We start from the raw sequence: 16,157 nt of genomic DNA, 5'->3' as shown, positions 1-16,157 counted from the left end.
TTATTTATTTTAATTTTTTGTTTTATTTGCAATCCAGTATGAGCATTTAAAAAAAATTGATGAAAAGTTTTTACAGTTGAACTATTTATCAATATTTATTAATTCAAGGCAATCTTTTAAAATGATAATATTGAATTTAAAATAAAGTGTTTACAATAAAGTGATAGGATTATAATAAAGTAAATTTAAAATCGACAGAAAAAAGCAATGAATAATAATACTATTAAATAATCTGTCATGGTCTGCCCTATATAAAAATTTAAGTATTTATTTTACTCTGATTTAACTAATTTATCTTTGCCTACTTACAAGTTCCCTCATACATTTTAACATTCACTGTTGCACAGCTACTCCAATTTTCTCCCCTTGTCCATTCTTTCTTTATTCACTTCCTATTTGTATTGGAAAGATTTCCATTGGCATGCAATATTCATCAAATATATTGAATGTTTAAGTCCACGTATTACAACTTTATGTACTATATGATAGATCATTGATACACTTAATTTTTTAATTATTGCATAAAATAAATTTCTAAACTGTTAAATATTATTAAGAGATTCCAAAATTTTTTATTTTCGTACGTTAGACAAGAAAATGAAATAATGAACTAAAATGATCCAATAAACAAGAAAATGAACTAATTCCATCCCGAAAATGAACAATTTTTGTACTTAATAATCAGAGCAAAATTTCATTATATTCCTGTTAAATTTAGAACACTCACTTGTGGGTTTAATTCTTACCTAACTAAACCTGACACCATTTTTTCTAACTATTTAAATAAAATTATTAACACTATTAATAAAAGATAGTTTTTCTTGGTTTATCACTAATAATCAACCTATTTTAGATTTTATGAAACAAAATAAAATAAATTCTATTGCTACTTTTGATTTCCAAGATCTCTTTAATATAATTCCCCTTTCTAAACTAAAGATAATTTTTTGAGTTACTACTATAATTATAAAAATATCCTTAATTGCTATTTTGATCATTGGGAAATTCTAATTTATTTTTTTGTCTTTTTAGCAATTTTCTTTAAAATGGAAAAAAAAATATTTTTGTTCAAATTGATGGAATACCACAAAGAATTAAATATTTATCACTCCTAGCATACTTATTTTTACACAATTATGAAAAAAATTATACTCTTAACATTAAATTTGTTTTTAGATTTATTAATGATTTAATTATCTTTAATTTTCAAAATTACACATTTTTTTAAAGAATATTTTCCCCAAGGAATTAATCTTGTTTCGTAGTCCTGACGATAATATAAATTTAATTTTTTTGGTTCAAATTATTAATAAAGGAAGAAAATATCTGCATTGTTGATTTATACGATAAAAGAAATGATTTTAAATTTAATATAAATGAACTAATTACGTGGAATTCTAATATTTTTAAAAACATTTATTTAAATACCATTTTTAATGTATTGGAATCAAAGAAAATTAAAGGAATTTTGTAGTAATGTTTATTTATCGAAAAAACTAATAGACGAACTCTTCCAAAATTTAATAAAAAACAATGGATATCCAACCAAAGTATTTAAATTCTATACATAATCGCTGAATCGTTTGCTATAATAAAAAATTTCTTTGTTAACTCAATTTATATTTTTTCCATGAGCAAATCCAATTCGGCAAATCCGAGGCAAAAAGCTTAGAATATTTAATAAGGATTTTTTTAAATTTTTTTATTAAATGTTGATAATTTCTCTAAAATCATCAATAAAAATTTATTATTGAAATTTAACCTTATTAATATAAAAATTTCATAATTAAAATTCATTCTTATTAAATATAAATTCTGAATTTTCTAGCATAATAATATTACTCTGCCCACATCCAGATTCAGGCATATACACGGTACTTAACAAATCAAACACGTTCGGTAATTCAGTAAGAGCGCTCTATAAGTTAATTTCATCATCCTTCATTTACGCTTCTATTTTTAAATTTCGTAACATTGAAAACTTGTTACGAAAACATTTTAAATGATATTTAAAAAATTCCGATAATTGTAAGTACATCTGAATTCGCTATACGCCCTATATATTACAATTTGAGTTTTATTCTGTTTTTTTTTTCTTTCCATTTTTTGCTTGATAGTTTTATTTTGTGTTTTTTGTTTTATTTTACAATTTATGCTGAATAAATTCTAGTTTCGTTTAACTTTTTGGTGCTTCTCACACTTTAGCATTGATGTATTTTGCTTTGGCTACATTAATATAATATTAGAAAGCACTATCTCGGATATAATTGTGTGTGCTGATGACAAGATTATAGTTTTTCCTAATTTCTATTTTAGGCTTTTCTTTTAATTTTTGAATATTTTTAAAATTTTTTTAGTGTCTTTTCTTCTCCTTTAAAAAAATCTTCACAACTTTACTATTTTTTCTCCATTGTTTTAATTCTCCTAAATTTTTAATCTTTCCCTCTCTTCTCACACACATACTCTCTGTGCATATAATATATATATATATATATATNATATATATATAGGCTTAAAAAATTAGTGGACTGCTTCCAAACAAATCCAGGTGTGATGTTAGCTGTTCAGTTCGTTCCTATTTTCACCAACCACAGTGCTGACATAATATATCTCTATTGATAGCGGTTATAGATCATGAGTAGGGATTCATCGGGCTAACCGTGGGAAGTTTTAGATTTCCTCTTTATATGAAGATGCGGATTGGTACCATCACAAAGTTCTCCATGATGATTGCTTAACTCTATGAATTCCCATATCTTCTGTATCGGTCAAAAATTATAAGACTACAGGATTGAACGAAGAAAGTCGTAAATCTAAAAAGAACTGGCTATTAAGACCCAATTTTAAAAAAATGAAAAATTAAAGATAGTATTTACATAATAATATAAGCTCTATATATTTAACTAATAAATTAAACATTTAATTTCAATACTCAATAAACTCAATTTCAATAGATATACTCTATTTTCAAAACTCATTTTATCCTATTCATTTCAACATGATGAAAGATATTTGATTGAAAGTGGAGAGAGGAATTCTGAGAACGCGAAAATAGAGAAATACGTAACTCTACGTAACATTGTCTATCGATATACGATCCATGCGTAATCGAGGCATCAGTACTCTCTGAGATTTAGGAATATTTCAGAGATTCAAAAATAAATTACATTTTATGCATTTTACGGAAAAGTCTACTGAATTGATATTATAGCTCGTGTTTTTGTATTAAAATATATGAAATTTTAGCTGTTAGAAAATATTGTTGTCTTTTTTCTGTTATTAGCATTTTCTTTCAATAAAAGATGAGATTATCAAGAGAAAAAAAGAATGGTATGAAAGCCGAGATAGAAAAAAAAAAAAAAAAAAAAAAAAAAAAAAATTTTGCTATTAAACTCATATTTCGTTCATTAAAAAAACACTAGTTTATGGATTGTTCTTATATTACTATTCGAGAGAGTTTGAAAATTTTTCTAATTAGCCAGACTTTTTTGTAAATAGTAAAACGCAATATTCTGACTAATGCCAGTTTTTCATAAAAGTGATTCGAAAAAGAAGGAACTCCAAAACAATCTATTGTGGGCCAGAGGAAGGTTGTTAAGAACGTTTAACGCAAAGCAATTTCGTGTTCAGGGGCAAGATTCTGACAATGTGTTCAGCATTGCACACAGGCCGCTTTTACTTCCTAGACAATCTGGTACCCATCCTTTCGGCAGGCAACAAGCGTCACCAGCAATCGAGAGCCACGGTTTATCACAATAAGAGTTCAATGAGCCGTGGTGGCTCAGGGGATTGAGCGTTCGCTTCCCAATGAACCGGGTTCGAATTCCGCCCCCGGATCGCATCGAACACAGTGCTGACTTAAAATATCCTCAGTGGTAGAGAAATCATGGGTTAGAGTCCTACTGCCGTCAGATTAACCGTTGGAGGTTTTCGTGGTTTTCAAAAGAAAAATAATAATTTTTGAAAAAACAATACTTTACTTGCGTTAAAATAAATAAAAAAATTTATTTAATAAATTGACCCTTGACCGGGATCGAACTCCGGACCACGCGATCTACTAATTTCTTACCTACCTAGCACGCAGCGCTACTGACCGCGTCAGGCTCACACGGTGTTGCCACGCATATTAAGTTTAAAATACTTTCCCGCGCTTTCTCAATGGAACCTATTTTGGTCCATTATGGCCTCCCTAATTTGTCAACAAAATATTCCTTCGATGCAATTATTTATTATATTAAACTATAATTTCTGGACGAGTTCGAAAATTATAGGTTTATAGGAGACATTGGGTCATTTATATGCATAGCGTAGGATCCGAAATTTATACATTTTTTAGCAATTATTCGCTCTTATAAAGAGAAAAATAATAGTTTTTGGAAAAAGAATACTTTATTTACGTTAAAATATTGAAAAATAAATTTAAAATTTTTTTTCTTTTTATACGAAATTGACTTTTGACCGGGATCGAACTGCGTTCCATTACGTTTATGTCCCCAATCGCCCTTTACGCTTCCGAATTTTCTTTTTAATTACAAAATATTTCACGTGATAATATGAAATATTACAAAATATATCGGCATTATAAAATGTTTTATATTTGTAATCTTCTTTTTAATGTTTATTATTCTAGGTGTTTTTTTTTTTTTTTTTTTTTTTTTTTTTTTTTTTTTTTTTTTTTTTTTTTACAAAATTGTTAATTAAGAAAAGCATTACAGAATAAAAAAACATTATTATTTCACGTAAAGGCTTAAGACGTCTTGTAAATATTTTATTTTGAATCCATATGTTTCATATTTACAGCCATAAAGTTTATAAGTATGTGAGTGATTAAATAATAATTTATTTCTGTATGTCATAAAAAGGTAATTGTTGTTTTATCGCTTCGTGCTTTTTTATTGGACAGAAAAGTTATATGATATGAGCTCTAATATCCAAGTATAACTTCGGATAGAAAATTAATATAAAATTATATCTAGATATGTTTGACTGTCATTAGGATAAATTAATAAATTTTACTATATTTACCTTTAAATTATTTATCCTTTTATTAAAGGTATCTACCAATTTCATTTATTATCACACTATCTTAATATTATTCTCCATAATTATTATATTTTGATTTTGATTTATTGAATATTAAAAGTTTGAGAAATAATAATTGTCTCCTTTACAATGTTAAAAAGTAATGTCTTGGTACTATGCAATGCTTTAGTTACCGTTTTACGACTATAAACGGCTAAATAAGTTACATTTACTTTATCATAAGTTGTATTTACTTGCATTATAAACTTGTGTTATATAAAAATGTGTTATAAAGCAAAGTTAAAAATCTATTTTTCTCTCTATTTCAAAGCAATCTTTTCGGTAAAAAATATTTAACAAGCTTTTCTAGTGACCAAAAATTAAATAAGGACCAAAAAGAAGCAAATTTATAGATTAAACTGTAATGGTAACCAAGAAAAACATTTTAGGATAAATTATATCTTAATTACATTGAAAATTAAATCTGGATTAAAACAATTACAGATTTTGGGCATTTTAATTGAGCAATTCTGATTTCTAATTTACAACTTCAAATTCGGCAAAGCATTATATTTTTCGTCAAAACAGAAACGACTTTGCTGAATTATCAGAGTTTGGTTAATGAAAGCAGCAGGGTGTAGCGCCCACTAACATAATTATATATTTTCTTTTGTTTCCGTTTTTTGCAGTAATTGCTATAATAAGTTTTTTTCCTTTATCTAAAACTAAATAGCTAACTGGATTTTCGTTGAAGATCTAGAATTTAACTTTGTAATTTGTGCAATATTTTCATGAAACTTCATAAAATTTCGTTCTGGTTTGGTTACTTCATGGATAAGCTGCTTGAGGTTCCAGCGCGATTTCAGTTTTTATGTGATATCTTTGAGAAAAGACAGAAGCCTAAATTTTTCTCAGTGCATGGCAATTTTCAAGAGCTCCCAACGCCTTTTTCATGAAGAACCTGCTTTTTACGAGATCATGAAAAAGTTCCTCGCAAATTTTATTGGTGAAATGGTACAATATCAAATAATGCTCGATGATGTGAAAAAGCAACTTTCTCCCTCTCCTAAAAAAGAGAATATAATTTCTTTTCTACGTTTAATTTCTCTACTATTTTAACTATCACATTTTGAAAAATTGAATTTTAGACCGTTGCTATGCGAGCGGAAAAATTACTAAATGAATGGTTTAAATACTGCATATTTTGATTTTAATACCAAAATTACGTTTCTTTTTCTTTTCTTTATGTACTAGTTAATGTACTTTTTTAATGTAAATGTCATAACCATGCTATACATTTAATTTTAACAGTATTTACTTCGTTTAATAAGTAGTGTGAACTTCTTTCTATTTCAAATGAAATATTTTCATGCAATGTACATTACAGTATAGAATCAAGCAGTGCAACAGAAGAACATGTTATAAATAAATAATAAAAAAACATATATGAAAGCAAGCAGCAGTTCAGGGCTACTTCCAAAGTAATGTGATAAACATAACAAAGGATTACATAATAAGAAAATAAATTTTGAGTTGCATGAATTGTAATTATACTTTTCAATAATAATTTTTTTTTTTAGTTTCTCTTTTGATAATTTTTAATTTAATTTCGTTGATATCTTAAATTTTGAACAGGACGTTCCGGAAAGGTCTCTTGTATTTTTAGAATGCTTATCGAAACTAAAAGAAAAGAGTCTACACATTGGGAGGGTACACATTGCACAATAATATTTATGCAAGGGCAGGGTTAGTCTGGTTGGTAGGATACTGGATCCATGTCCAAGAGGTCGTGGGTTCGATTCCAGCTAACCGAAGACTCCCCGCGTCGTTTATGGTAACTGGTGCACGTTAAATCTGTCGGGTCCTCCACAAAGTCCTCCATGTTCCCATAACAAATCATACCTCTGGGGGAACTGATCCAGGAGCTTCCTTGTCTTCTGTGCAAGGTCAGTGAGAGGGTGGTTGACAAGTTTGATCAGCCTGAGAAGGGACTGAGAGTATGCGGTTTCCTTCGTCGTTAAACTATTCTACCATGAAGTGCTCGACTTCGCTCTCAAGTGTTCGGACTACCAAATTGGGGAAGATATCCCTTCTTCAAATGATCGAAATTGTGATGGCATGCCTTCGGATCACCCTTGGTGATGTTTCCCAGACCATCGCCATTAGCCCATTGTGCTGTTCTAAGTCAACGTAAATAAAAAGTAGTACTACTCGTATAAATAACGCAAAATCAATTATCAATAATATTAAAAATAAAATTTTACACTGAGAAAAAAATGTATGTAAATAGCTTTTATTATTGAAAAAAAAAATTCTGATTTGGAAAAAAGAATAAGAAAGAGCGAGAATTTCGGTAATAAATACGAAACTTTACGGTAATTAAATCAATTATTTAATAATTTTTCTGTTCTGTATTTTATTGACTTATTGGAAATTCTGGATTTCAAAATTATAGTTCGAATTACCTACACATAAGTGAAAACTCAACACTGAAAAGAAACTTTAATAAAAAATTGGATTTCATGTAATTTTTCAACAGAATCACGATACAATTATCAGACAATTCATTAGAGTTACAATAAAAGGTAATAATAAAATCATCAGCTTTTTTGACTACCCCAATGGTAATATTTTCGCCCCTTTTAATAAAATAATCAAGGGATCGTGTTCAAATGATATTTTCTGGCTATAACCTATTAAGAAGACACTTGCCGTTTTATTCGATATTTTTTTTAAACTTAGAAAAAAAATTATCGTACTAATGACATTTCTGATAAATAAACCATAATTCTGGAAAAAAATCAAAATATAGGGTATTTAAACAATTCATTTGGTAATTTTTCCGTTCGTTACGATTTACTGTAATTCAAGGAACGGTTTATCAGAAATTTAGTTTTGTTTTCAAAATTATAGTTTCTTATTACAACTTAATTAGTGAAAATACAAAACTGAAAAGTGAATTTAGCAGGATAAGTGACTTTTAAGCCAAGCTCATACGTATTGTGATAAAATTAATAAATTTAACCACATTTACTACCAAACAGCATGGTAATAAAATCATTCAATTTCAATTTTCAATTTCACCAAAATCATTAACAAAGCGCTTAGGTAAAAATTGCCATGCTTTTTAGTCTTCCCATAGAGCCAAAAGCAATAATTTTTGCGACGAAATTAAGATGGACCATACCTTTTTTTTCCGCAGTGATAAAGATAAATAAATTTTACCTTAATAATTTTTGTTTTGAAGAATTCAGGAAAATTGCTTAATTTTAAAACTAAAATAGAATAAAACTATTGAAATTATTTATGTTTATTCTTAAATCGAATATTAACAGTCAATATAATTTAATGGCAAAGTTTAAAAGGGTGAATAGTCTATAAAAAGTCCGTAAACAGAATTAAGGTTTGTTGAAAATCGTTCATTTCGGTATAATCGTACACACTCATCAGTTTCGAACATACAATTTAACTTTTTCAATAAATCTCTGCAAATTTTGTTTCCACTGCTAGTTGAAATTTCAAAACTCTTTTTCGAAGGAAAAGAATCAATCAGCGTTTTTAAAAGAGTTTCAGCCACTGCAGGATCGTCAGCATAGAGAGGTGCAATAAAAGATCCACCATATATATTGGGTTGAATACACCCATATCCTACGCATTTTTGTCTTTTAAACGCCACGAAAGTTCTTGTTTCATGCATCAGAAAAAGCTTGTGCAAGACAAACTTTCTGTCAAATCCAAGCAATGAAGAATCGTAACAGCAAATTGCTTCTAAGTCGGTTTCAGAAAATGGTTGAATGGTAACATCTGCTGGAAGATTAGAAGAGAGGTTCTTTGAGTTTATTTCGTCGTCTGTATGGTGCATTAAGAAACGCCATTCATTTTCAATAATCGGAAAATCTCCAGTTTTATAATACATTTTCCACGCCTCTCCTTCTCCATTGATTGTTGCTTTACGATTTTCAATGTGTTGCAAGCAAGCTGCCCAAAGCTGAAAAAAAAGAGATATTTCAAAGTTTGTGCAGTAGTTACATCAAAGGTATGAAACTAAAATGTATGCGAAATTAGGAGGCAAGATTTTCTTGATATACCGTAAAAATATTTCTTTGTCTTACGTCACATGATTATTATGGTAAACGATTACTTCACGTGATCATTACAATATAAACAGCCAATTAGGAATGAGATCAAATGTTTTCCCGGTAAATCAATGATATCATTTGTGATACAATCATACAATTTGAAACAGCAACTCAACTTTCTTTTTTTAAAGATGACAGATAAAAGTTACGTTTCTACAATCACTAAGAAGTATTTAAAGAGTTTCAAACTTATTTTATTTTTATTTATTTACTTTATTTTTATTTTTTTAAACTTATTTATTTACGTTTTTTATTTTTATTTATTTACTTTTTTAAAGAGCAAAACGTTTTGACTTTACGTGTACAATGTACCACTGCTGTCATCAGTTTTGGACACTAGTTTGGTAATAAGTTGATAATATTTTCAGTGTTAACTGAACTATAAAGTACTAGAATCTTTGGTGCTTCAAAAGTATAAAATCCATTTTAACCATAAAATATTATACCATAATTTAAACAGTAATATTTACTTAAATGGAGAGTTTAAGAAATTTTACGGTAATTATTATCGGAAAAATTACAATATGTAGGATTTTTTGTTCCTTTAACATGCTTCGTTAAAAGTATAGGCACTGATTGTCTGTACTTTTCACCATAATTTGATCCCGAACTTTTTGAAATTAACGTGCTTTTGTATAAGTCATCAATCTCTTTTCATTGTTTATAGTAATATTTATTATATATATATTATGTATATATATATATATATATTATATATNATATATATATATTATCATCAAACATAATAAACCATTAATCAAAATCATAACTTTTTACTGCATTTGTATTAAATTTCTGTGTCTGGGTGAATCTTGCAATTGATATTTCGACAAATTTTGATTAACAGTAACATACCTTTTTTCCTATTCCTTTGCCGCGTAACTCTTTTTTCACAACATATCCACCAATTGTTGCTAACTTTTCATCCTGACGTATGCCAAAGCATGTTCCAATAATATCACCTAAAATATCAAAAAATAACAAGGAAGAGTATTTTTTTCTGCATTTTATTAAAATAAATCTTCAACAATAACTTCATTAGTTTTGCAAATTCAGGAAAATAACAATAGCTGTTTAAAATGTATAATTTTATATAATATTTGAACATATCGTTAGATCAAACTCATAATATAAAACTACAACTTGCTAAATGCTAGATTCTGATTTAGAAATCATTGTATTTGGGTCTTTTTTGTGCTAACTAAAAAGTATAGTACGTCAACCAGGTATTTTTTTATAATATTATGCAAATTTTGATGCATTTTCAAATATTAAATTATTTCTTCAGATTGAATTTAATAAATCTAGCAAAAAAAAAAAAACTTTAATAAAACTCTAAAACGTTTACACCTGCTCTTTGATCTTGTGTCAAAAAATGCTTCAAAATAACTCTGAAACACATATTGTTGAATTTGAAAACCTCATGCATTCCTTATTGAGCTTATTGACACAAAAATTGCAACAGCAAATACTCATTTTTGAACAAAATGCATAGTATCAAAAACAACGTGAAGGAGGAACGGTGTGAGAAAGATGGTCTCTGATTTCCGGCATAATTCGAACCAAGGTCTTCCAGATTCGTAGTAGGATGCTCTAACCACCATAGCTGTACAACTCAGTCCAGTGAGGGGAAGTTTTTTGTAATGGCCATCGAAATGACAATTTATGACATGCTAATTTTCAATTTCAATGATATAAATGGTTTCCATCCCTGCCGGCGGCTAAAGAAAATCTTTCTCGTAAATTTTCTCATGCAAGAGAATATGCTGTTTTGATTTTTATGTCACAATACTTAAGTATGATAACATGGGATTTTCATATTTGACTGTATTTTCGGAGCTATTGTGACGCATTTTTACTCAATTATAAAAAAACATTTTTTTTCGGAATTCTTTTTTTAATCTTTTTATATGGTAGAATTTAGGCGCGCAGTCAGTATTACTAACCTATTATTTTGGATTTTTTTTCCGTGTAAAATGTATTTTATATTTTTTCTGGTTTAATAGATAACTCATTGATAAAAGTTTTAAATCTTTCATTATATTTTTTTGGGGGGAAAAACTATTTTTATGTGAACTAACATTTGAGTACTACAAGTATGAAAGTGGCGATAAAGTGGCTCTGTGCCACAAGAGATGATAACTTACACATCACGATATCAAACTATGGTCTAGCAGCGCCTCATTTTCCAGAGTTAAATCTCAAAACATCCATGTGTCAAGGATTTTTAATCACGAACCTACGACGCAGACAGTTTCCGAGCTGGTAACACTCTTACCAAATTTAAATATCATAGTCAACTAAGAAACTTTCAGCCGGCGGATTTAATGCGTCTTTTGCGCGTACGCACGCTGTGGCGTAACTACCGCTACGAATATTAAACATCAATTCACTGATATAAAAGACATGCTAACTCGATTCAATCACGAGGTACCTTTTGATAGATGAAGGTTGGCATGGTCGATAACTCCACCCCCACATTGGTGACCCGGACGTGATTTGAATACGCAGTAACGCTCACTTCGATGGATAGTCCACATTGAACAGTTGACTTGCTACTTGTGACTGCAAAATGCAACCCAGAAACAACAACGAACGCTACGACCTGATGTTAATATACCTCTCACATTCAGCACTCAACAAACAGCTCTCCTGGTCTTTCACAAGTACAGCAACTAGTGAAATCCGTTCATCGAATTCTATCTCTGATAAAATTCTGGTGGGGGAGTATTGTGGCGTAATACCACTACGAATATTAAACATCAATTTACTGATATAAAAGACATGCTAACTTGATTCAATCACGAGGTACCTTTTGATAGATGAAGGTTGGCATGGTCGATAACTCCGCCCCCACAACACCGATTGGTTAGTCGGCAGTCAAGAAATATACTCTTGGAACGCAGCAGTATCAGCGACGCGTTAACTGACTGCGAGATCGTCACGCTGCATCTACCGAAAAAACCACCCTGTAGGAAATTTTGAATTTAACCTTTCTATCTAGAAACAAAATAATAGGGAAAAGTTACGCACTTTTGTCGTCGATTTTCAAGTATCTTTCAAGCTTTATAAATAGAAAATAAAGGTATCCTGTGAGTTTGTTTTTCTTCCCAGATCGCCTGGCTATATCACAATGTGAAATCACGAACAAACAATTGAATTGCTTTTAAACGCTTATTTCGTACGTTAAACGTGCGACGTTTGCATTAATCACCAAAATCTCAAAGGATGATGATGCTTCAAATTTAATAATTCTTTTCTCCCAATTTCGAACTAGTTTTGAGATGAATATGTTAACTCAGCAGTTTTTCGCCAGATGACGTAAATGGTCTCATTTTGTAAAACATAGCCATTTTACTATATCTAGACACAATTTTTATTATTATAGTCACAGCTGTAAGTTAGGAGGGTGGATGCGAAATTTAGTTGCATTATGTATAAGACACCCTTTAGCACAGATTCATGTAATTAAGTTTTTTACCTTGATAACTTTCAGCAACTTTGAAGCCTTCAGGATCAAATTGACTCCAAACGTATAAATTATAATATCCATCTAGCCATTTTTCATTCTTGTAAAGATCAATAATTGCAGGAATGTCATCTTCTTTCATATTACGTACACTGTAGTTCAAATTTTCCATCATTCTAAAAATATTCTGAACTTTATCTAATAGATGAAAACACTTGCAAATGTATTCTTTTGTATTCTAAACTTTGAAAAGCTTACTGTCCTGGAAATAAATAGAATTAAGTTTATTAATTCCGTCATTTTTAATTACATAAATTATGAAGAAAAATTTAAAATATATTAATTACAATAATTACAAAATAAAACTAAATCAAATGCTTTGATCCTCAAAGAATTGAGTTTATTTTCCTTCATATATTTTGAAGTTAAATAAGAAGGATAAATATATTCTTGCAACCCTAGATTGTATGAACGTTAAAATCGCCAAACCGATTTTAGATTCACGTAGAATAATTTAAGCAGATTAAGAAATCCGCTAATTTTCACATGAGAGAGCGAAGCGACAAACAAATAGAGAAGGTACTAAATTAATTTTACAAGCACGTGATTTATATATATATATATATATATATATATATANATATATATATATATATATATATATATCTTAAATTTAAAAAAGAGTTGAGGAAGTTGTATTATTTTTTAAAGCTTTCTATAAAAAGTCTTAAACTAAATAATAATGTTTAATATTTAAAGAAAAAAGAGATAATTCATTTATCTTACTTCATTAGTTATATGAGTTAGGATGCCACTCGTATCAGTTACATTGCCTATTTTCTGTGCTGAAAAATTGCAGAGAAATGTGATCTTAAAATAAAATTCTAGGTGTTTTATCTGATTATTATTTAGTATTTTCTCCTTTTACATTTTACTGACGTGGGATTGTCTTGGTTTTATTCCTTACTTTATTTTACCAAAATTAGGGAGAATCGTCTTACCTTTTGCTGATGCGAGTCTTTTTTTTTCCGCAACAATGAAGAAATAATTTGTAGTTTTATATTCTATTGTCATTGACTGCTGTTATATTTTTTTGTTGTTTTTGCTGTTGTAAGAATATGTCTCCCCCCCCCTTCAAAAAAATAGACGTACATTTCGAGACATCTAAATTTTTACATAGATATATTGTTGAGGATTTTTTACAAAATTGAATTTTTTTGTTTACTTGCTTTTTAAAATTTTTTATGCTTTTAAAATTCTTTATGTTAATATTTACGTTATAATAGATAATTTTTTAATCAACAAAAATACAATGTTATCATTTAACCACAAGCACTTTTTTATTTTGTATTTCGCTAAGGATTACTGCACTTTTTAAATGGGCAATTTTCCACACATTTTACCTCAATTCTAATACTGTTAGAAATAAGATATTGCATGTTTGAAGGAAATTTTTTTGTACATGAAAAATTTGCATTCACAATATGCATATAAAAATATGAGCTGCAAGGTATGAAATGAATAACGACGATTTTATTGGTTTGAATGCAGGTTCGAGATCAGAAAATTGACCTAGTGAAGGCCTTTTTGAATATAATGAACTATTTCCTAAGTGCACGCAATTTTTATTAATAAGTATGTAATTATTTTAGTAAGCCGAGTACTCCAATATTTTTAAAAACCAATTTTTTGGCTCCTCAATATTTTGAGAATCAAGAATCAAAACCTGCTGGAAAAAAGTATATTTTGTGTTTGGTTTCGTAGCTCGAAATATTTTCTGCACAAACTAAACAAATTAATTAGAGTAGTTAAGATTAAGCCTTCAAACCATTAAGTTTGAATCTTAGTAAGTAAAGTACAACCATTAGATAAATATATGTTAGAAAGCATAAGCTGTTCTCAAGAATTGGTGTTCGCTTTTTTATACTGTTTAAAAAATGTCGTTGTATCGAATATAGATAAATCGTAACAAGAGTACTGAAAAATAATTGAGATAATCTATTTTGTTCTATCTGGAAAAATATACGCACTCCAAATATCAAGACATCTTTAAAAAATCGCTTGAAACGATGCCGAATTACACCTCATAATATAGTTAAAAATTTTACTGACTTGCATTAAGGTAAAACATTGATAAAAAAAATGAAATAGCTACCTGGTAATTCATAGAAATTCATTTACCCTCTGAAGGCGGTAAGTTACCTTTATGGGTCTAGAACGCTTATATAAATGTTTTTTTAAATATTTACTAAACGTTTCACAATTTTAACGTCTATACCAATGTATGCTGGGATTGGAAGGTAAAAATTACATTAACGTATACCAAACGTATAAAATAATTTAATTTCATGCCGAAATTAATTACTGAAAATAAGAGGTCCAACGATAGTCACCTTTCTCTGTTCATTTTACGATCATACCATGAAAAACATACGGATATTTTAAGGATGTGAAAAATTTTAAAAAAGAAGTAATAACTGGAAAACAGAAACACTTTTGAATAAAAATACTAAAATAAACATCAAACCTTTTTAGATCTAAACAAGCATAAACAATTACTAACTTTTACCGTAGAATACGTGAAATACCAATACTAATTCGAACAAAAAATTAGAAATACAACGGGTAGCAACAACATGTGCAATTAAGAGGCAAAACCTTTAGAATTAAATTAAATTAAATAATGTTTAAAAAAATTAGCACAGTATTAAAAACTTTTTTAACAACAAAATCCTTTCGGTGCCCCTTTAAATTTTCACATTTCTATCAAAAGTGACGCACTTTGAAGTTTTTCGTTTTAATTCTGCAAAAATTAAAATTAGTTCCCTTTTTTAAGTCTGCTTAAAAATTTACTTTTTAAAAATTTCATTTTATATTGTTATTACTTCGTTCAAAGTTAAAAAATTCCCAGTAGGGTTTCTTACATTCGTTGGTGAAAAAAAATGTTTGCTTCTGTGAGCTTGACTAGCCCAGTTCGTAAAATATTGAATATTTTAGCATAAAAAATACTTGCTATAATTCGAGTCGATAATTATAGTTGATGCTAACTCTGAAAGTAAGGAGCTAATTAAATTACCCCCATTTCAATTTTATAGAAACTGAATTCAAAGGAAATTTATTTTTAAAAAAACATTTATTAAGATGTCATCGTATAAGGTATCATTCTATATTCACATTTGATGCAAGGATTGGATATCCAAAATACAAGATGCATAGATCATAATAAGTAATCAATAGTACTAAAATGCATTGGAAAATCAGACATCCAATTATAAACAGTTTTAAAAAATTCTTACCTTTCTTTTGTTCAAACGTCTGCTCTTCAAAATTAATAAGAAGTTCTAAAGAAAAATTAGAGATTTCACTGTACTGTAAATTCTTCTATTTGTTGTGTAGATGTTGTGTTGATTTTAACCTGCATCAAACTTCGTCAATTCTTATGAACCAACAATAAAAGAAAAATTGATTTTTCCCGATGACTCGTTTATGATCTTTTTAATCTTGTTGTTATAACTCAAGACTTCCAT

The 16,157-nt window shown here is 28.7% G+C and overlaps 1 protein-coding gene across 2 annotated transcripts; it reads right to left on the bottom strand.

Annotated features, from left to right (window-relative positions):
* Window positions 1–8,316: 8,316 nt before the first annotated feature.
* LOC107455615 (uncharacterized) lies at window positions 8,317–16,157 on the bottom strand. Of its 2 annotated transcripts, XM_016073240.3 has the most exons (5): window positions 15,927–16,014; window positions 13,417–13,475; window positions 12,643–12,892; window positions 10,017–10,123; window positions 8,317–9,010 (listed from the first exon to the last, which is right to left on the bottom strand). In XM_016073240.3, exons 3-5 carry the CDS (start codon window positions 12,803–12,805, stop codon window positions 8,381–8,383), a joined length of 900 nt encoding a protein of 299 aa, XP_015928726.1. In that variant the 5' UTR covers window positions 12,806–12,892; window positions 13,417–13,475; window positions 15,927–16,014; the 3' UTR covers window positions 8,317–8,380. The 2 variants fall into 2 exon arrangements, with proteins under 2 accessions (XP_015928726.1, XP_015928725.1); XM_016073239.4 differs by lacking the exon at window positions 13,417–13,475 and having other exon boundaries at window positions 15,927–16,157.

This window comes from Parasteatoda tepidariorum, chromosome 7 (genome assembly GCF_043381705.1).
Source record: "Parasteatoda tepidariorum isolate YZ-2023 chromosome 7, CAS_Ptep_4.0, whole genome shotgun sequence".
NCBI classification, from domain to species: Eukaryota; Metazoa; Arthropoda; class Arachnida; order Araneae; family Theridiidae; genus Parasteatoda; species Parasteatoda tepidariorum.
Note: the sequence above shows the minus strand (reverse complement) of the source record. Positions and strands in the feature narration are given on the sequence as shown.